Source organism: Sorex fumeus, unplaced genomic scaffold, assembly GCF_029834395.1.
Source record: "Sorex fumeus unplaced genomic scaffold, SorFum_2.1 ptg000014l, whole genome shotgun sequence".
NCBI classification, from domain to species: domain Eukaryota; kingdom Metazoa; phylum Chordata; class Mammalia; order Eulipotyphla; family Soricidae; genus Sorex; species Sorex fumeus.
This window is the reverse complement of record NW_026606071.1, coordinates 19834705-19857428: the sequence shown is the minus strand read 5'-3', so window position 1 is coordinate 19857428 and position 22724 is coordinate 19834705. Positions and strand designations below refer to the sequence as shown.

Below are 22724 nucleotides of genomic sequence, written 5' to 3'. Positions count from 1 at the left end.
GGAAAAAATATTTTATGTGACTGAATGAATAGAGTCGGACCCCAAGGAAAGGCAGGCGCGGTGTGGGGGGGAAGTCACGGAGGGGGAAGAAGACAACCGAGAAGCAAGCGGGACCCAGAAGCATAAAAGCCCGCGTGGTAGGGGCCCTTGCCAGCTCAGAGTGGGGAGTCCACCGTGGAAGGAATCCACGGAATTTGCCAGGGTCCTGCCACGTAGGTAACTGAAATTTGTGGGGCAGAAATTTGTTTCTAAATCCTTTCCAGATGCTTTATAGTAAACATGAAATTAGTCATTTATGTGCAGTAGGTTAAGGAAGTAGTTAAAATCCAAGTCAGTGATTAATCTAATAAAGGGCCATTAGCCTGGAAAAGTCAGGGCTAGGGGAGGGAAGGGAGAGTCCTCCCCCTCTTCCTCATGACCCCTCCCCCATTTTCTTTGTACGTGGGGATTGGTTGGGGATCCCTGGATTTTTCCTCAAGTGACTTTACTTTTGGGGTTACTTGTAAAGACTGTAAGATGAGGGTTACTGAACAAAGCAACAGGTTCTGGAAGGCACAATACCCCTGGAGTTAGCAGGTTTGGTGTGCCACCATCTCTGAGAGGAATCTGGGATTAGCATTAGAGGCCCCTGGTCTGGGGGTTCCTCTTCCTGACTACAAACAAAGCTCATAGCTAGTCTAGGGTGGGCTTTTACAGATGAAGCCACACTGGGTCTCACAGACTCACAGGGCCATGTGAAGCTGGTGAGTTATAGGATAGTGCAGTGGTCAGAGCTGTGGAATTGGGAGGCTGGAGCGATAGCACAGTGGGGAGGGTGGTTGCCTTGCACGCGGCTGAACCGGGTTTGATTCCCAGCACCCCAGCACCACCGGGAGTAATTTCTTAGTGCATAGCCAGGAGTAACCCCTGTGCATTGCCAGGTGTGACCCAAAAAGCAAAAAAAAAAAAAAAGAAAAGAGCTGTGAAATCATGATATTATATAGCATATTGTATTCTCAAGAGGAAAAAGAGCTTTTAGACTGCCTTAGAAAGGATGCCTTCAAAGTGAGCATGTTTGGGGGGGGAAAAAAAGCAAACATTGTTTCTTCAGTAGCTGGAAGGTCAGCTCTGCTATTTTTCCTCAGCAGAGGCTGCCCTGGACCTGGGATTCTAGCAGTGAGAGTTCAGGTCCTTTCTTGGAACCCAGCTCTTTCCACAGATGAAAACAAAACGACTTTTATTATTACTGTTTTTTAATGAGTTAGTGAGAAGAGGGGAAAACCCGGCTATGGCAGGAGGCTGGAGATGTAGAGAACAGAAAGGTCCACCTCCCGCTCCTTCTGAGGCTGGGGACAGAGGGAGAGGGCCTGAAGCCTCACTGCTTTACCTCAGCTATTCTGAGACTCCTATGCAGCTGGCTGGATTCACCCAATTTACCTTCTGAGGTAAATTTGAAGACAGTCTCAAACGGACGAATGGACAGATTTTGTTTGTTGACATGCATCCCTGAACCAGTAACAGATATTCCTAACCCATCAAATGGGAGCGTTTTCCTTACTTAAAAAAAAAAAAATCCGGGACTGGAGAAATAGCACAGCGGGTAGGGTGTCTGCCTTGCACGCGGCCGACCCAGATTCGATTCCCAGCATCCCATATGGTCCTCTGAGCACCGCCAGGAGTAACTCCTGAGTGCAGAGCCAGGAGTAACCCCTGTGCATCGCCGGGTGTGACCCAAAAAGCAAAAAAAAAAAAAAAATCCTAGACCTGCAATTTATTCTTCGTTGCTATATCCCCCCTCCCCCCATTAGGAATGAGAATTGGAGTGGATGAAGTGGGTCCTCTGACACCCCGTCCAAGCCCTCACTGCCTTAATAAATAATACCTTTCTGTGCCTCCTTGTTCCCCTTCTGACTTTGCAGCTTATTCATGCACACGAAGAGCCAGACAAAACAGTCCAAGTTGGGTTAAGACATTCCAAGTCTATGAGTTAAGGAACCGCTGTGATTTTATAGCCTACTTGTCTTATTTTATTGATGAGGCAACTGAGGCCCAGAGAGGCGAAGGATCTCACGTAGAGTCACACAGCAAGCTGAGACAAGAACCCAAATGTTCCTGAAATTCCCAATCTCAGGTTCATTCAGAGATGGTACAATACCTGCTTTTCTGCCTTTTGTGTCAAAGGTCTGGTTTCATTAAGACTCACATGTAGCTCAGTTCCAGATTCAGTGTTAGCTATTGTAGAAATCAGAGACAAAAGGATCAAGGCTGTTGGATCAAAGTCTCATGAATTTTTATAAATATATACATATAAGCCTGGTTCGTAGGTATAAGATTATAAACTTACATGCACCCACCCATGACATTCATATTTATGTACCAAATAACCTGTACAAGTACAATTTATAGACCACATTAATTATAGTGTTAAGACGTTATATGAAAATTTTTACTTTTCTTGCTCTGGTTGCTTTTTGAAAGAACAAAAGTAATTCTTTGTATAACTTAAGGTCTGATAAGGCTGAAATTAAAAAGGAAATATTGATGGGAAAGAATCTGCTGATGCTGTTGAGTATAAATTTTGCATGATCACACCTCATTGAAGTAGAAAAATGTTTCTGCAACCTTCCAGATAGAGAGATCAGAGACACTGCGTTTCCCTCATAAGGTAGAAACCAAAGCAAACAGGAAACACTACAGTGAGGCTGGTGGGAAGTGACTGACAGAAATCATGGTTACTCCCTGACGCAGGCATCAAGCAGTCCCCACATGACACTGGTGTGGACACTGGACAACTCTCTTCCACGCTTGTGTTACCGTTGCTTTTTTGCTGGTGGAACCAGCAAGGCGGCTTTGTTTTGTTTTGTTTGTAGAGCCATACCCTGTGGTGGTCAGGGCTTTCTCCTGACTCTGTGCTTAGAGTTCACTCTTGGCAGTGTTTCAGGGACCATATTTGCTACCAGGGATCAAATCAGGGTTGGTCATGTGCAAGGCAAACTCCAAGTTTCCCCTTGTGCTATCTTACCATCCCCTGCAAGATAAATTTAAACCTACCTAGCTAAACAGCTAATGAGATTCTCAGTAAGGATTTTAGCTCAAGATTGCCTAACTGAAAATTCCTTGCTGTTAAAGGGCAGGATTTATTTTGTTTTTCTTTCTTTTTACCCCCAAAATGTAAATTTAATGTTTATAGATGAATGTTTATTTGAGGAACACATGTCTCTATTGACAAGGATATTAGTCTTTTGCATGGAACCAGTATCCAGAAAAAGTTCTTACTACTCCCAAGTTTTCATTAACACTTTTAAGAATCAATAGTCATATAGACTTTGCCTTTTTGTTTTTCGGGTCGCATCCAGCAGTGCTCAAAGGCTGACTTCTGGCTGTACACTTAGGGATTATGCCTGGCAGCCTTGGGGGATCATATGAGATGCCAGGAATCAAACTCAAGTCAGCTTCATGCAAGGCAAGCGCCCCACCCCTTGTAGCATTGCTCTGACCCAACCTTCATCTTACTGACCCAAGACATCTACTTACTTCTTTTTCACTTATTCTATTGTTCCTTAGCTGTCATCTTTTGTTTTGCTGGAAATGCAGAAAGTGACTTCTGTGCACATTTACAACCTTCCTTAGTTAAAACAAGTAGGGAAACTGAGGCTCTGAGACAGTGATTTTGTGGTTCAAGACTATACTTATGAAATAGTACAATATCAGACCTTCCCAGAACTTCTGAGCTGTCATCTTGTGTTCTTCCTTCCACTTCAGAGTACCTCTCGAGCTCGCTGCAGCACCATATCGCATGGCTGTCCTCTGGACAAACACAGCCTGGCAGAATTATGTTGCAATGAGGTTCACTCTGCTCATGGCTGGGAAGGAACCACACTCTCAGAAATGAAATATATAAATTCTAACACATCAGGGAAGTTCTTGCAACACTAGGAGAATGAATCAGTCAGCCAGAGCTCAAGAAATGTAAACACATCTTTAGATAGGAGACTGAACAATCGCTGAGGACTTCTCCATCTCTTGGGTCAAGACCCTGGTAATTTACTGAAGTCCAAACTGTCAAGGAGGAGACACAATTCAAACTGCATTCCTGGGAGATAAAGTGATGGAACTGGTCAAACTTCCTTTCTGTACAACAAGGCAAGATTTACCACTGTTATCAGTGGTAATAAAGACTGAAGGAACTGGTCTACCCATTGACCAGTGCAGGCAACTGGCCATGGCGACAGCCTGGAGCTTTTTCATCATCCCCAGGCTGGGGAGCCCAATCAGAGAGCATAGACTGTGTAACTTCCAGGAGCACTGAAACTGGGAAACTCAGACCATATGTGATGAACATTTCTGCCATGATAAAGAGAAAACACATTCCTTCCATGACTGGCTACCAGCAGGCCCAAGTAGACTTTCAAACGCTGGCATTAATCTGACTGCAGGCTTTTAGCTAGGAGATAGCATTCCCACAGATAATCAGACTGTCTTTGAGATGACCTCGCCTGGCTGGGCTCTCATCCCATCCCAAGCTTCTTATGTCTTCTTCAAATCATGGGTTTCTTCACCAAACACTCAAAACTTGAAAGAGCAGCTGATTCTGGCATGGGGTACAGTGCCTTAAAATTTGTTTCCATTTTAACCTATGTTGACTCTGTTTAATTTCCCAGCTGTTGTTAATTGTTCTTCAGTATGAATGAAACACAGTTGTAGTTATTCCCATTGTTTCAGAGCACTTCTTTCCCTTGCTGTTGGATATTCTGGTGGCTTCTGTCAGTATCAGAATAGACACCAAACTCTAAAAACTTATCAGCAATGTCACTCTCATGACCCCTTCTTATATTTGAGTCAGAGTTTGGGAAAGAACGTCAGACACTCAGGCTCTATAATGGCCATAGATTTGGTGGTTACAAGGGCAGTGGCTGTTAGAGATGCTGGCAAGAAGCCTTTTAAGTAGATTTAAAGCTTTTCCCATACGCACTATGCGTGGGGCTTGTGCAGTCTTTGATTGTATGTATTTAAGGAACTTCCTTTTTAATTTGAGGTGGTTACTCATGGAAAAAAGGGAAGCTCCCTGCCAAACATATCTCAGATGTTTGAAGATGGGGAAGACAGATGAGTTGGATCCCCAGCACTGTATAGTATCCCAAGTACCACCAGGTGTAGCCTGAAAGTCTCCCCTCTGCTCTGAAAGTTGAATGTGGCCTTAGTGACCCCAGTTTTGCTGGGCTTGAACAGCACTGCATCTCTGGGCACAGCTGAGCCCCAAACTGAGAAAGTGTCTAAGCTAAACATGGCTGGACTGAATGCTGCAAGAGGAGGGAAGTGAAAGAGAGAGAGAGGAGGGAGGGTGAGAGACAGAGTCAGAGACAGAGAAAAATATAGAAACAGAGACAGAGATAGGATAGAGAGACAGTGAAACACAGAGTGAGAAAGAGAGAGAGAGGGAAAGTGTAGGAACAAGTGAGAGAGAGCAAGAGTATCTTTGCCCTTTCACAGCTCTGCCTGTGGACATGCTGGTCCAGCAGAAACCAATGGGAGGAGAATAAAACATCCATATTTGTACACTTTTGGTTTTATAGTTTTGTTCAAAAATGGAAAATTCAAAGGCAAATTCCAGATTATTAAAATAATTCTTCCCATTATAAACTGAACCATAAAAGGAAGGATAATTCTGGTTCTTCTACATAGCCCTGCTACCCTTTCTAAGAGTGATATCTAAAAATACTTTATTTTATATGCTCTGACTCAAGGCGCCTCTGACCTATAGAACTTTTGTTGTAACAAATAAATAAATCTCAAGTGTGCCTGCTTAACACAGGAGGCCAGGAACCCAAGATGACCTTTTGGTATTATCAGTATTAAATTTTGGAGGCAAGATGTTAGATCTTTATGGTACACATTTTCACTTGAGATCTTAGAGGAGGAGAAGAGTGAGATAGGCACAGTAAATAGTTGCTTAAGACCTGAGAAAGTGACTAAGTTAAATCCAGACACCATGGAGCTCTATTAAAGGATACAAATGGACATATCTATAAGGTATGTAAATCTGCATTTAAATATGAAAATCCATAGTAAATGTAACTGCAATATTTTCATTCCAATTTGGAATGACAGTTATTTTCCTTAAAACTTTTAAAACAGAGCCTAGCTCAGTCTGTCTCCAGGGTCTGGATTTAGCTCTGGGAACACCAACTTCTCTTGCAAGTTCATAAATTATTTTTTATGGAAAGGTCCAAAGATGCATGGCAATTTACCAAGTTCCAAATGGAAGACAAGCTAGATGATGGGATTTAAAACTGAGTCGTGCATCAGCAAAATATCAACTTTGTGAGTAAACCTCCAATTAACATACTTCATAAGATTAATAAGAATATCGTGGGGAGACGGAGTAGAAGGGGGAAATTTAAAAAAGAGGTTGAAAGTAGATCTATGGACAAAGGAGTCAACCAATTGAGTTCAAGGGGTGGTTTAATTCTATAGAAAATATTACTCTTTGTCACTGCTCTTATGCAAGTCTAGATATCTGACCTTTATGCCTTCAGTTTTATCTGTTTAAATCCATTCTCTATATAGGTGGAAGAGTTACTTCTCTAAAATAAAAACATAGTTATGATAATTCCTACATAAGTAGGATTCCAGCCTTCTCCACCCGCTATGTTTCTTGTCTTTCCAACCCCTACCTGTGTCCTAGAGATCCAGAGTTGATAAGTTGCTTACATTTCTTTCTTGCTATCCTGTTATCTAATCTCCCTATAGTCCCTTTCCCTGCTCTGGCCTTTCTTCTCCTCCCCTTGGCTCATTCCTTCATCAGTCCATATATATTAGAGCAGTCCCTGAGTATAACTTAAGTCTATGTAGAAAGCTCCAGTGTTCATAGAGCATCATTTTATGAGGTTCACATAAACAAAATTGACTCAGGATGCGTTTTTCTGAATGTTTTCTTGTAGATAAGTGGCATACACTCATTCATCACTCTTAGCACACTCCATGACAGGGGGACAACATTAAAGCATGGACTTGGTCTCTGTATTCTTTTTGTTTGTTTTGGGGTCATATTCAGTGATGTTCAGGGGTTACTCCTCGCTCTACACTCAGGAGTTACTCCTGGCGGGACTGTATGGGAGACTGGGGATTAAATCCTGGGTCATCTGAATGCAAGGCAAGTACCCTACCCACTGTACTATCAGCTCATAGAATATCATGGCATTTGGTAGTAGATGGCAAGTTAGTGTTTGATGAATGAATGGACGAATAATGAATGAGCAACTATGTGCTTTGAAGAAAAGTTTCACTAATTCTTTCTATTGTCTTCATTAATTTTCAGATGAAGAATTGTGGAGAGCTAAGACAGCAACAAGTGAAATCTTTAAGTTAAGTTAGGAAGATGTGTGAAAGAAGCAAGAGAAGAACTGTGAGAGAAACAACTCTCAGTCACTGTAACTGAACTATATAAGGGACCAAAAATTCGAGTATGGGTGAACTATATGATGGACCAATAGTACGAGTAGAGGTGGGTAATTTGAAATTATGTCATGTTTTAAGGGTTGAAATACTTCTAATGATGGGGGACTCAGTAGGCTCAGATAACCAGAATAATATTTACTTTTAGGAAAGGAAACCCAAGAAGAGGAGGAGGAGAGAGGATGCTAGGATGGCAAAGACATACCTGGCCATTCTGGAAACACCCCCATGGCAAGCTCAATTTATGGGAAAGAGAGAGAGAGAGAGAGAGAGAGAGAGAGAGAGAGAGAGAGAGAGAGACAGAGAGAGAGAGAGAGAAAACTGTGATTCTTTCTCTTCTACGTTGTAGTTACTGAAATACCTTAGGCTAATGCAACTTTATTTCTTCTTTCAAAGCTTTTAAACATACTGTTTCCTCTGCCTAGAGCACAATTTCTCATCTCCTTCTTGTCCCCAAACATTTTTAAAATTGTAAAATACATGCAAAATAAAATTTGCCATGAGAGACATTTGAAGTGTACAGGTTAGCTGTATTAAGTGAATTCACATGGTTGTGCAACCAATTGTCAAAATTCTTTTCATCGTACAAAATGAAACTCTATACCCATCAAATAACAACTTCACTTGCTCCCTCTCTCCAGCCCTTGGCAAATACTGTTCCACTTTCTGTTAGCCCAGCTTCCATTGCATTCCTGGTTAACTCCTACTAATCCTCCAGCCCAGACAGAAGTGGCAGAGTACACGATTGTACTCAGGGGGCTGCCCGGGGGCACCTGGTTGTCTGGCAATTGTGGTGCATGGGGGGCTGTGTGAATTTGTGAATCTGATGTTCTAACTTAGGGTCTCACACATGCAAGGTGTATGCTCTTCCTCTAGGGCTATCTCCCTGGCCTCTAGACCCCAAGTCTTTTAGGACAGGGACCCGTGTACCTCCAGTATTGAAACAATACTACTGGCACACACCAACTGTAGGTTTTCAATATGTATTTGATGAATGACAATCCATCATTAGGAGGCCACTTCCTCCCCCAATAAATAAAGTGGCCTGACAATTCGATGATTCTCTGCTTTCCTCCCTGCCTTCCTCAAAAGAGGATGAAGATGATTTATAAATCACTCCAATTCTGGATTGATAGACTCACTGAAAGTCTGAAGAATTCTCCTTTTCTCATTTCTACTTTCATTTTGTTAAGGATATGATGCACATTGCTATTCACATAACGTATGAGATACAAGGGGACTGGAGCTATAGCACAGGGGGTAAGGCATTTGCCTTGCACGCGGCCAACCCGTGTTTGATTCCCAGCATCCCATATGGTCCCCCAAGCACCACCAGGAATAATTCCTGATTTCATGAGCCAGGAGTGACCCCTGTACAACACTGGGTTGACCCAAAAAGAAAAAAAAAGCATAAGATACAATTGATCTGGGTCTTGCTTGAACTGTGAAGAAGCTCACTGCATAATACATTTGGGATGATGGGGGGTGGGGGGGACAACACCACACATTACTTAGTTGGTGCCAGGAATCAAACATAGTCCTCCCACATAGAGATAATGTGCTCCATCCCTTCGAGTCATCTCTCTGTCCCCAACACAATGCAGTGTAAAACCAGTGTGCATTGAAGATGTTTGCATGTGGGGGATATATTCAGCCATCTGCGATCTGATGAAATACTTTTCTTTTGACAAAGCAGGGTATTTCAAGTCTCCTAAATACATTTTAATAAAGTGTGGATGACTATTGTCTTCTCAGAAGTATCAGTATTTCTAAGAAAATATTTCTAAATTCAAACTGAAACTATGAATAGTGATATTGTAATTTTAGAATGAAGTAAAATTGTAATATTTTCAGCCAAATTAAAATAATATTTTTGGTCTGGAGAGCTACCCAAAAGAAAGGATTAGCTTACTTGAAAAATATGTTTGTTTCTCCCAAACTTTCACCCTTTCTTCATTTTTTCCCCATATCTCCATATCTCTAAAGCATGCAAGCCACTAACTGCAGTGTCATGCACAAAAAGGTGTGTGATGCTGAGTAAAGGGAAATGAAATGTAGGGAGGAAAGGATGTATCACTGAGCCATCTGATTGGTAGGGTTAGTTACTAACCTACTAAACTTCCTAAACTTGTACATATTAACAGATGAAAATGTGACTGTTTAGTCTGACTTCACTAATAATGTACAGGGATAGAAATACGGTGTCTACCCAAAAGGAGAGAGAGAACACAGGGGATTGCCCTGCCACAGAGACAGGGGGGATGGGGGGATGGGGGTGGGAGGGATATAATCCATGGTGGTGGAAAATGGGCACTGGTGGAGGGATGGGTATCTGATTATTGTATAATTGAAACCAAAGCACAAAAAATTGTAAATCTACAACTTTAAAAAAAAATACAATAAAGGGAAAAAAAAAAAAAGAAATACGGTGTCTAGGACTCAAAACCAGGCTTTTACTACCTACTATATGACCATGAGTAAGTCCCTTTACCTCTCTGAGTCACAGCATCCTTGATGAAAATGGGAGCAAAGAGTAGAATTAACCTCGAATCATTGCTGTGAGGCTAAAGTAAAATGATGAATATGAAACGTTAAGCATATTGTTTGGGATATTTGAGATAGATAAGATGGTAGCTTTCTGTTTCTTCATCATCATTGCTGTCATCCTTTGCTGGGAGCTTCTATTTAAGAGTTGCTGTGGCCCTGTTCCAGTCAACGAGGAAGCAAGAGCAGATTGCCTCACATAGCTCTCTCACTGCGGGGAGGATGTGCATCCAAGGTGAGGGCAGGAGGGGCTGCAGAATGGCAGGTTCCCAGTCTTCCTCTTTTCACAGAGTTTGACATTGGCAAGTCTAAGAATGTGTCTTTTCTCCTTGTAATTTTGTAGTTTCTGGCAAAAACAGTTGCCTCCACCCAGGTCTGGCTCCAGCTCTCAGTCTGTGGCATTGCTTCCTGTTACGATAGTAGGTCCCTCCTGCAGAATTCATTGCTGAAAGTCTCCAAATAAGCAGTGAGGAAGGCCACACACATCACACACATTTTCCTACAGATCAAAAGCTATTTTAGGAGAGCGAGAGAGAGGGAGAGAGAGAGCAAGTGAACTTGTTTCTCCACAGAGAAAATTAAATATAAAAGGAAGTTTAGAAGAGGCAAACTGAGCTCTGTGCGCCATTCAAAACTTGGACAGTTGGGCCTGGAGGTGAATCAGTGTCAAAAGTGCTTGTGTTGCAAATATGAGGTCACCAGTATGATCCCTGGTGCTACTCACATGCATCAATGAAGTCCCTAGCCTGCTTTTTGGAACTCCCAATGCTACAAAAGTGTGCAGTCTACATCATACCACAGCCAGGTATGAGTGTATGTGAGCATCATAACTAAAGTGTGTATCCCCTCCCCTGCTAAGTACTGCAAATAAAGTATGTGATCACTGAAGCCAGGTGAGTGACCTCTGGTGAGCACCATGGCTCAGTGTATGAGCATCACAACCAAAAATGTATGTGTGACCCTCAATCATTGCAACAACAGCCGAAAGCTGGGGGAGGAAGAGGAGAATTAAATGAAAAAGTAGATCATTCTCTAGTTTGTGGTTGTGCTAGTTGAGCTGTACAACTCCAGACGGGGAGCTGTTCCCCTCATTATTGTGCACTGTGGCACACAGGACATCCCTGCAAATTCTTCCTGGATCAGCTAAGCATCAATACTCAAGTGAGCCCTATACCTCCCTGAATATTTACGCTCAGATCACAGCACACAGGGAGGTCCAACTCATGAAGACCCCACATTTTTCAGGTGCAAGAAGTGAATGCATTTTCCTACTTGTTGCCATATCTAGGGAGAAACTGTGTGTTTCTGGAACTCTAGGTGTGAAATATTACATGTGTCAAAGACATAGATAGGAATTGAGGTCACTTTTGTGGTGGAGAGACTAGACTTCTAAGAGGTTTTTGATACCAAATCTCTTTTTTTTCTATGGCTGATATTTGAATCAACAGATTCAGAAGCTGAAATCAATTAGGATTTTACCCAACCATGGGAAGAGGTCTTGAAAACACCATTTTTCTTACCCCATGACAGGGAAAAACACGAAGTGAGACACTTAATGTTTTAACTGTTGTATGGATCAGATAGTTCTGAAAGTTCACTGATACCACCAAGAAAAGAAGATTGATCTAGGCATTAAGAAGCAGTGAAGAAAGTAATATTTTACTCAAATGTTTTAGCAGGAAACACAGGCACTGTGAAGCAAAAATTCTGAGGAGATCCTTTGATAGAGCAAGGGGATGGAAGAGTTAATTCTTAACCCATGCTGTGGGGAAAGATGTTCAGATTTGAAGAGCAGATGTGCCCTGGGCCCCTGTGCACAGCCATGGAAGGGTCAGGTACAATGAAGGAGCCCCTGCCTCCAGCTGACGCGCGAACGCAAATGTGAGGACTGGGGAGACAGGAGGGGTTCCCACCCAAAGCACACTCAGTACAGCCTTGCGTGAGCTGTTGTTGTCTTTGTTTTTTTTTTTTTTTCAAAATTTTAGAGTCACTTTGGGTGAAAATTATTCACCCAGATGTACTTGTTAGCAGAAGTAAAAAGGTAAAACATGGCTATTTTAATGGCTGCAACAAAGTAGGATCGAAAGACCCAAGAAAGACAGTTATAGCAGAAAAAAAAGACATGTTGAGAGGATTTTGTGTGTGGAGAAAAAATATGTATATTTCAACATATATTATATATATATATATATATATATATATATATGCAACAGCACAGCAGGTAGGGCATTTGCCTTGCATGTGGCTGACCTGGCTTTGATTCCTCCATCCCTCTTGGAGAGCCTGACAAGCTACTGAGAATATCCCACCTTCAGGGCAGAGCCTGGCAATCTCCCCGTGATGTACTTGATATGCCAAAAACAGTAACAACAAGTCTCACAATAGAGATGTTACTGGTGCCCGCTTGAGCAAATTGATGAATGGGAGGACAGTGCTACAATGATCTATCTATCTATCTATCTATCTATCTATCATCTATCTATCTATTCTCTCTCTCTCTCTCTATATATATAGTCTCTTTCTGTCTCTGTCTCTCTATATATAGACATCTATATATATAGACAGAGAGAGAAGAGAGAGAGACAGAGAGAGACGAGAGAGAGACAGACAGACAGACAGACAGATATGGGGGGTGTCTATTTTCTTTTTGGGTCATACCCAGCAATGCACAGGGGTTGCTCCTGGCTTAGGAACTCAGTAATTACTCCTGGCAGTGATCAGGGGACCATATGGGGTGCTGGGAATCGAATCTGGGTTGGCTGCATGCAAGGAGAATGCCCTACCCACTGTGCTATTGCTCCAGCCTGTGTGTCTATTTTCTACTCAAATGACCCTTTCTGTTTGTTTGCACTTCCAGTTTGCACTTTAGAGAGAGAGAGTCATGAAAAGAGAAAAAAAGGGAGGAAATAGAGGAAAATCAGAAAATTCAAACTGGAAAAGGCTTTATCTTCTATTTAACAACTTACCAACTGATTTACAAATACATCTATGCAGGCCTGCATCCGTATGTTTATATTTGCACTTCATTTTCTTATTACCAATAGTAACTATATTAAAAGATTGCCAGAAAAGAATGTTTGGGTTTCCTGACTTGCTAAAGTGTGTTGGGGTTTGGAAAAGCTTGCTCGTGGGCACAGCCACACGCATGCACACAATTTAGGATGAGCAGCATGATTTGGGATTCTGAGAATCAACACTAAAGAGAAAAAAGCCATAATTAGTGTTAATTGTTGACCCTACGGTTCAAGAATAGATGCTCTGGAGAATGGGAAATGAGAACAAACATTAATTATTGAGCAGGGACCTTGGAGACAGACACTCTGGATTAAAAGGAGAGAGATAAATTGCATAATGAATGTTAATTTTCCCTCGAAGAATTGAGTGGTCGCTGGTTAGAAGGGAAAAAAGAGGCTAAAACAGTCATGAAAGAGAAACCTCAATGTGTGTTGGGGTCAGAGGGCGCAGGGGGGTTATACAAACACTTTCCATCACTGCCAAGGCCTGTCCTTTCCCTACTCACAGATCCCAGGAAATTCATGGACAGTGTTTTCTTCAGGACTCTCACTAGTTACCACAGGGATCTGCTAGGAGGCTCCACAACTTCACTTCCCGCGTAGAAGCCAGCCAATAGCTACAGTGCCTTACTGACAAGATGAGAGGTGACTGATGCTGGAATTTCTTTTTTCATGTTTGTTGGAGGGAATGTATTTAAAATGAGGGCAGAGGCTGAGTGGAGGGCATGCAAGAGAGGGCTGAGGGTCTGTGTGTCTGCTGCTGCCGCTGGGAGGTGAGGAGGGCAAGGTCCTGGGGCTTGGGGCATACCTTGTTGTTTTATCTTAATTACAATACACAGAAGCAGAAAAGGGAGGAAACTTCTTCTTTTTTTTTTTTTTTTTGCTTTTTGGGTCACACTCTGCAATGCACAGGGGTTACTCCTGGCTCAAGCACTCAGGAATTACCCCTGGTGGTGCCCGGGGGACCATATGGGATGCTGGGAATCGAACCGGGGTAGGCCAAGTGCAAGGCAAACGCCCTACCCGCTGTGCTATCACTCCAGCCCCAGGAGGAAACTTCTTAACGGAAGTGCAAACAAACAAACAAACAAACAAACAGAAGTAACCTCTTTTATAAAGGAGCTCTGCCTACAGAGTTGTGGCTGGTGGCTCTTATCCCCTTTGTGGTCCCCAAGTAGCTTCCTGAGTAGCTTCTCTTACATCTCCTACTTCTGTTCAGCCTCCCATTAGCTGTGTCTGAAAGGTTCAGCAGGGGCCTGAGCGCTCAACCCTTCCCCTCGCAGCTTCTCTCGGGCAGACACACTGGCTTGTGTACTATCTTTCCTCAGACAACTGTGATTCCTTGTTGCTGCAAAAGTCTTTCATTTCTGTCTGGCCCTCAAGGCCTTCCCTGGACTGGCCCTGGCCTCCTTTGCCAGCCCCTCTGTCCACAGGAAGTCCCATCCCAGTGCATTCACACTGGCTATTTGTCATTTCCCTCCTATAATCAACTCTCCTGTCTGCCCTTTGTTCCTCCAGCTGGTCGTCTCTCTCACTCTTTCTCTTTCTCTCTCTCTCTATCTCATCTCCGTGTATCCATTGTAACTAGTTTCTCAAAGGTCAGTCCTCAGTGGGATCCACTGCAAAGCCTTCCTATGTCTCTTGGATGCCAAGGAATTACTTCTTTGCACACCTCTGAATTGTGTTTCTTGGAACTCTAATACTGATAGCACTCATGTCATTCTACCTGGTGCTGAGTCTGTTGCTTGTGATTCAGGTTTTGCCTGGGCAGTATCCATCCATAAGGTCCAATATAAAGCCTTGGGAAGTGGGGAGGGAGAAAACAGCCTTAGGGAAATATAGGCCTGGAGGCAAACCCTCAGCAGGTTTAATCAGCTTGCACAGTGCAATCACCTCCTTCATTTCCATTTCCTCACCAAGCTCAGCCTTTTTGGGATATTTGGGATGAGGGAATGGTGGGCGATGTTTGTAACACAATGCCTGAAAGCATTCACTCTCAATATTAGCATCTATATGGAGATAAAAATTTTGTTTTAAATTTTACTTAAAAATTTAATTTATAAAATGAATTAAATTAATTAAAAAATAAAAAACATTGTTTTGTAAAAATTAAATGAGTAAAAATGAGAAATACCCTTCACTGATCCATGCCCATGGTGGTTGTGTTCAGTACATTTAATCAAAGATAATCATGTAATGTCTTCTCCTTTATGGCTCCTCTGGTGTTTTATGTTGGAATTTTACTAATATTTTTGCAAGGTGAACTACGGAATGGTCTGGTTTGATTGGCACAAAGTGAGGTGAATAAGGCTGGCAGATGTTACTGTAGTTGTGTTGTATGTTAAGGACCATGTAAGCTACTTTAATAGAGGGCAGAATATAAACACATCTTCCCTGCTCCCCTCCGTGGCCAGGTCCACAGGAAGGTGGGTCCTTCAGAGACTCTTCTCTACGAAGTTATCCATGCTCTGTACCTTCCGGGTTTTCTTTTCTTTTTTCTGTTCTTTTTATGTTTTTTTTTTGTTTTGTTTTGTTTTTGGGCCATACCTGGGCAGTGCTCAGGGCTTGCTCTTTGCTTTGTGCTCAGGTGTCATTTATGAAATGCCAGGAATCAAACTGGGTCTGGTTGCATTTAATGCAAGTGTCTTTTTGGGGGGTGTGGTGGGGTGGGGACACACCTGGCTGTGCTTAGGACTTATTCATAGCTCTGGGGCTCTGAAATTACTTTGATGGGCTCTGGGGACCATATGGGGTGCTGGGATTAACCCTGGGTGTTGTACCTGTACAGTGCCTTGCCTGTTGTACCATCACACTGGCCACTCAAGGCAAGTGTCTAAACCCATGTACTGTTTCTCCAAACCGTCTCATGACTTTAGGTTTCTCTAAAAGAGTGGTAGAAGGCAGTTTCACAAGCTATGTAAAAATTATAAATGCCATACTATACAAGATAAGGAAGAAGAATGAAATGTTCAATTCTCCACATAGAATTTCTTCTTCATAAGCATTGCTAGCAGCTTCAGATCTGGTTTTGACATTTGTCTATTTTGGAACCCAACAAGTGGTGATGACACTCCATTTCCAGCCCCAAGGAAGGCAGGGAGTCTTAGTGCTTGTTGAACTCATGAGAGGTTTCTGTCCAAGGAACAAAGGTTCTTCAGAGGTGCACTGCTAGGGCGACCAGTGCATCTTCCTGGGTTTCCCCTTTGCTGCATTCACTGTGGTAAGGGGAAACTATTTCATTTGTTTGAGGTTGAGGAATCTATGCTTAGGGTCATTCCTGGCTGTGCTGGGAGTTGTGGAGAAAACCATCTATGATGTCGGGAATTGAACCTTGGTCAGCCCATCTCTCTGGTCCAAGGGGAAACCATTTTTTGCAGAATGCCTGCAAACTTGAGGAGTTGGAATTCTAGGGGTTGCCATAGTCAGGGTGGTTAGGTCAAATCCCCACTTTTCCTTTTATATGGGAAATAGCTGAGAACTACAGCAGTGAAAATATATGCCCATGATCATAGAATCTATAGGTGGTAGCACTGAGAATAAAACCCATGACAATGGGCAGTTGCTCCAGAGTTTGCTCTTCTCACAGTGCATCTGAAAAGCTTTAAATCTCCAGGCACCTTCTTTGTAAGAGTGACTAAGAGAAAATTCCTTTTCACCGGACTTACCAAACTATTTTACTACATTTCACTACATACAATCCATCACCCATTTTACCACAACCAACCCATCACACATGGCAAATGGGGGCTAACAAAGAAAAAATCCACTGTTTAGTGGATGTGTGCCCCCAAATATTTCTTCATGCTTTGAAACCAGCTGAGATGTTTGTGGACCTTTCATCTTTCTGTTTATCCCAATTGAAGACCATTGGGAAATCATACCCAAATATCTTCTTTATTATAGAAACAAATGACCCTCAAAGCCAGAGACTTATAAGACTAAAACTTTATTATAGCACCCATGGTTGCTGCAGGAATCTGGGGTGACTGAAGTGTGAGCCTGGAAGGCTTCTAGGGAGCTGTGGGCACAGCGTCAGTCAGTAAGGCTGTCTTACAGGAGCTGGACCATGCCTTTTATTTTTATTTTATTTATTTATTTTTTGTTACTGTGTTTGGCATATCGAATACTCTCGGTAGCTTGCCGGGCTCTCCAAGAGGGGCGGAGGAATCGAACTTGGGTCGGCCATGTTGGCCACTTGTAAGGCGAACGCCCTACCCGCTGTGCTATATTTCATTTTACTTTTATAAAGTTGTTCACAATAATTCATTACATTTAATATTTGAATACCAATACCAACACTGTTGCACCTTCCCACCACCATATTTGAATGTTTCACCCCAAATCCCAAACCATGGCCCCCAAAGTAGAAGGACCGTCTCCTTTAAAGATGACTCATTTACAAACATTTAAGGTTCATTTAGTCCCTTGTATGGTCTTGCTCCATAAGACCCAGTGTTTGGTGGTACCCAGAGCAACTAACCCAAGAGAGAGACAGCAAACTGAAGACATAGCACCTTTTGTGACCCAGTCCCAGAATGTACCTACCATTACTTTGGTCACATTCTATGTTCATTAGAAGTAAATCACTATGTCTAGACCACACTAAAGGAACATGTAAAAAAAATTTGTGGACATATTTTAAGACAACCATGCCAAGGGGGAGATGCAAAAGAAATGCTCAATTATGTGGCCAAAAAAAAATCATTTTGGGGGGGGGTAAAGATTCACTTTGGATGAAAACAAGGTAACTGGAGACTGTAAGAGGTCAATAATTCAAATTGACACGGAACCTGATTCATCCCAGTCTAAATCATTGGCACAAATACTCCCCTGAGAACTGCCAAGAGTGATCCCAGAGCTTAGGACTTGGAGTAGCCTTGAAGCACTACCAGGTGCATCAACACCCCCCTGCCCCCCGCCACACAAATATAAATGAACAAAAAAACTTCTGAACAAAAAGTTTCTTCTAGGGCCAGGCAGATAGTTCAAGTGGCAGAGGACATGCTTAGCATATGATGGGACTGAGTGTGATCCCCAGCACTGGCTCTCGTAGTCCTCAAGTACCACTAGTCTCTGATCAAGGACCTATCAGGCCACACTTCTAGGCTGAGCATCCTTAGAGGTGGCCCAGGGCCCCTCATCTCTCAGCACTACTGGCATGTCTCTTATAAACCCCTCAAGACCTTCTAAAATCAAACTTTGATTGCTGCCCCATAACTTGGAAAATAGGAAACAGATTTGAATCAAGGACTAGCAATCCAGAGAGCACATCCAATGTTTTCACTTGGATCCTTCCAACTTAACTTTCCTTTCCTTTCCGAAGCCTTTAACTTCTGAGTGTTGCAATATCCTCACATGACCAAGAGGGTCAAATTCCAGCTCTGGTCTTTATATCTTTTTTTTTTTCCTTTTCCTTCTGAAGGTTTACAGTCATTTCTCAATGCAGTCTGAAAGCAAGATATCATGATCTAATTGCTTAAGAATTTATTTCCAAATAGATGTTGACAGAGGCTGAGAGTCTTAGAGAGATCAGACAGATCATATTCCTTCCTTGACCAAGATTTTTTTTCAGCTAAAAAAACAACAACTATGATCCCCAAAGAACTTTCCTTTGTAGCATCTGGGGTTTCAGTCAATTACAAACATTTCTTGGATATATTGTAGAGATAAGGGTTTCATGTAACATATTTGGGAGCAAAGCAGAAAATAGATTCAGATAAACACAATAATCACAAAAGTGAGATTAAGAGGGAGAAATGACTGAGACTATATCCAGGCAGTTGCATGAAATGAGGTGGATTTATAAAGGAAAATGTACTGTGAAAGAGAAGTCTTTGTCTGGAACCCAAAGGTAGTCAGGGGGCAACTAGGCAAAGACTAGGAGATAAGAGAAGGAAAACTGAATATCTGGGCCATCAGAAATATGAGAGAGAGGTGGGCCTGATTCTCTAGGAGAGAAGACCTGAAAAGTAGGGTGGATATATGGGTCAAAATGGATTCGAACAAACTGAGCTGCAAAGAATTTGGTTTGGTTGGAGAAAATTCTTTGCAAGATTTGAAAAATTGTTTTTTTTGTTTGTTTGTTTGTTTGTTTTTGCTTTTTGGGTCACACCCGGCAATGCACAGGGGTTACTCCTGGCTCATGTACTCAGGAATCACTCCTGGCAGTACTCAGGGGACCATATGGGATGCTGGGAATTGAACCTGGGTCAGTTGCGTGCAAGGCAAACATCCTACCCACTGCACTATCGCTCCAGTCCCGAAAAATTGTTTTATATACAGATTCTCAAATACCCATCTAGACCTCAATTCCAACAACAGACCTTTTCCATGAATAGAGGCTTTTTGAAAGCTAGACCTAATCTTGGTCCATTGTTGAGAGTTGTGGGTTTATGGTTCTGCTCCTCATTTTAGGGGCCAGCCAATTACCATCAATACTGAAGTTCTGGGCTGGAGAGATAGTACAAGGGGTTAAGACTCTTTCCTTGCATTTGGTGAATCTGTCTTGATCCTTGGCACCACATATGGTATTCCAAGCTCTATAGGGTGCACCTCGGGGCACAGAGAGTAACCCCTGAACATCATGGGTGTTCCTCCCTCCTTCACACAATTGCAATGGGGGAAAGACTAGAGAGAGGCCAGTGATCAATTAATTGCCTGTTTCAGTCATTCATTTATTTCAAGCTCACCGTGCATGCCTTTAGGTTTGAGAGGCAAGTTGGATTAAATATATTGTTCATATCCCTGAAAAGATGAAAGCAAATCTCCATTTATTCATTTATCTCTTTTTATCTTACAGAAGCTATTACTTTTTTGGGGGAAAGGCTGTTCCCAACATAGTTAATGGTGCTGGGAATCCATGTGGTGTTGGGGATTGAACTCAGGACTTCTAAGTACAAACCCTATATTCCAGCCTTTTAAGTTACCTCTCTGGCTTAAAAGATTTTTTTTCATATGATTTTAATTTTTTTACATAGTTTAAAACCATATAGCAATCAATCACCACAAATTTGTCTTATTGATTTATTATTTGATAATTCCATTTGTCAATTTTTAAAGTTTTGTTGGAGCAAATAATATAAAATAAATTTGTTATGCATCTGCCAATGGGGCAGGCTGAAGGGTGGGAGGGAATATGGGGATACTGGAGGAGGGAAGGTCATGCTGGTGGTGGAACTGATTGTAAGATTTTTTTTTCTCTGATTGTAAGATTTTGTTAAATGAACAATTATTGTGGTTCAAAGGCTCATGTGTCAGGAACTGCGCCATATGTTAGGGAAATTGATGTGACCAAAAATCATTTCAATAGTATGATAACAAACTGGGCTGGAGCAATAGCACAGTGGTAGGGCATTTGCCTTGCGCGCAGCCAGCCCAGCTGAGCCGGGTTCGATTCCTCCGCCCCTCTTGGAAAGCCCGGCAAGTACCGGGAGTATCTCGCCTGCACGGCAAAGCCGGGAAAGCTACCCGTGACGTATTCAATATGCCAAACACAGTAACAACAAATCTCAAAATGGAGATGTTACTGGGCCCGCTCGAGCAAATCGATGAACAACAGGAGGTCAGTGTTGTGTTGATAACAAACTATAAGCCTTAAGAGACCAGAGAGATAGTACAGGGGTTAGCTACTTGCCTTGCACATGGCCAATTCCAGTTCAATTCCTGGCATTGCATATGGTCCCCCAAGTACTTTCAGAAGTAACCTCTGAGCACAGAGAGAGGAGTAAGCTCTGAGAGCAGCTGGATGTAGAAAACAAAAACAACCTAGCTCTTTTTGCCCTCCCCACCCCTAATTAAAGCCTTAAATATTTCCTTTTCTCCTTCAAGCTTTTGCTGTGTCAAGAGGGGAGTGATTTCTCCTGGAACTGAGTGGACAAATGTGTAGCAGGTGAACAGAATCACATTTGCTCTCCAGCTGTTGTACCAGCTGTGCCCCACGGACGGGCTCTCCATCTGCTTCCGCCACGCAGAGTCAAGTTATATTTGTACCCATATCATGGTATAACCCCAGTGGTGGTGGGAGATTTTTACTGCCAAATTTGGAAACAAATGCGTCCTAAGTTTCTGGAAGCCAATGTGTTAGGCGAGCCACATTAATAGCAACAGGCACAGGAAGCGCAGTGCAGCACTAGTCATTGAACTTCCCAGTTGATGGGGAGGTGAGAGATACACATTTCCAAGGGGATGAGGAAGCTTGGACACAAGGCCTGTAGGAAGGACCCACACAAAGTCATTTGACAAAAGGGCAAATCAGAGCTCCTGCAATCTCCTGGCTCTCCTTATTGGGTCAGTAGAAACACAACGCACTAAGTGAGCACAGAGTTCACCTCTCTTCTCCTGAGGTCTGCTGGCTGTTACACCTCTTGTACACACATCCTGGGGGTTCCAGGGTGGTTGACACTCATTACCCTCTGACTTCATTTCTTTCCTCCCCTTGCAAAATGGCTATTTCCCAGAGCCAGCATCTCTGGTCCAAAAAAGTTAACATGCCAGAAGGGTTTTGGAAACTGCCTTGCTAGCTGTCAGAAGCCAGGTGATTCACAGGCCTGAACCAACACACTAAACAAGGATGCCTGATTGGATTACCAATTAGCTGCTTTCACCTTGGAAGGGTGGTTGGAAGAAAAGAGAAGGCGGTTGTTTAGTTTGGGCAAATACCAGAAAGGCTTTATCATTCTCATCAAGGCACCAACAGAGCACAGCAGACCTCTTCCAACTCTTCCACGAGAACATCTCTCTTCAGAAGCTCAGCAAGTGTCGACTTGTTGAACAAACATTGGGCTATTGTGTCTGCACTATAGAAGCACCTCTGTGTCGGGGACGGAGGCACTGGCTGGCTGGCCTCTGTTTTTAATGATGTCTCTGCTGCTGGGGATATTTGAAAGCTTTGGTTAAAGTGTCTCCTATGAGAACAAGGCTGACCTGGTAGGGTGAGGGGAGTCTTACCTTCACTGGACAGACGCTCCAAGGGCTGGGGAGGCCCCAGGAAGACCTTTTCCTCATCTGGACCCAGCAAGAAGTTCTCCTGTGTGGGGTCTCTGGATTTTTCTTGAAAATAAGCACAAGCATGGGCAGTGTTAGTGCCAGTGCTGGGTAGGGAGGCCTGGCCTGATTATGATCACCTACCCACTGCCCCCCACATCCCTGGCCCATAGTCAGAGATCTGAGTATTTGGATGCTTATCAGAGGACTGGAGTAGCCCAAACGGTGCCATTATTCTGGCCCTGGACATTAAGGTGGGATGAATGGGGGTGGGGTTGGGGTTACACTGGCCTATATCCAGCCCCGAAGAGAGTGAAAAGTTAGTCATTCTGGGCCTCAGCAGCCTGCAGAGGCAAAGATTGCTCCAGGCTGGTAATGGGTGTCTGTCTTCAGGAAAGGGAGCCTCTTCCTCCAGTGTGTGCCTCCAAGTCCCTGGGTAAAACGCTGGTGCTTATGGCAGCATTGTCCCTCTCTGTCACATGCCTGGTGCCAATGTACTGTGTGAATGGCCCTACCCAAAGCCAGGGCCACTTAGCAACCCCAGAGACTTGGGCCAAGGAAGATGATGAAGCTGCATTTCTCTCAGTTGTTTAGAGAGACTGAGGGTGTTTTTTGAAATTTGCCTTCCTATTTGGCAGGGCAAAGGGATCAGGCCACCAGTCATGCAGGTGCTTATGAGCACAGAAATGCACACATCCACATAGGCAAGACAATGCAAACATGAAAAGACAGATGTTCACAGACAAATGT

The 22724-nt window shown here is 43.0% G+C and overlaps 1 protein-coding gene across 1 annotated transcript in view; it reads right to left on the bottom strand.

Moving 5' to 3' along the window:
- Positions 1–22724, bottom strand: part of KIAA2012 (KIAA2012 ortholog) — a 119282-nt gene that overhangs the window by 60421 nt on the left and 36137 nt on the right. Inside the window, exons 10-11 of the mRNA XM_056111873.1 lie at positions 21939–22040; positions 2135–2211 (exon numbers count right to left, since the gene is read on the bottom strand). Of these exons, the coding sequence (XP_055967848.1) occupies positions 2135–2211; positions 21939–22040 (179 nt within the window). The remainder of the gene's footprint in view (positions 1–2134; positions 2212–21938; positions 22041–22724) is intronic.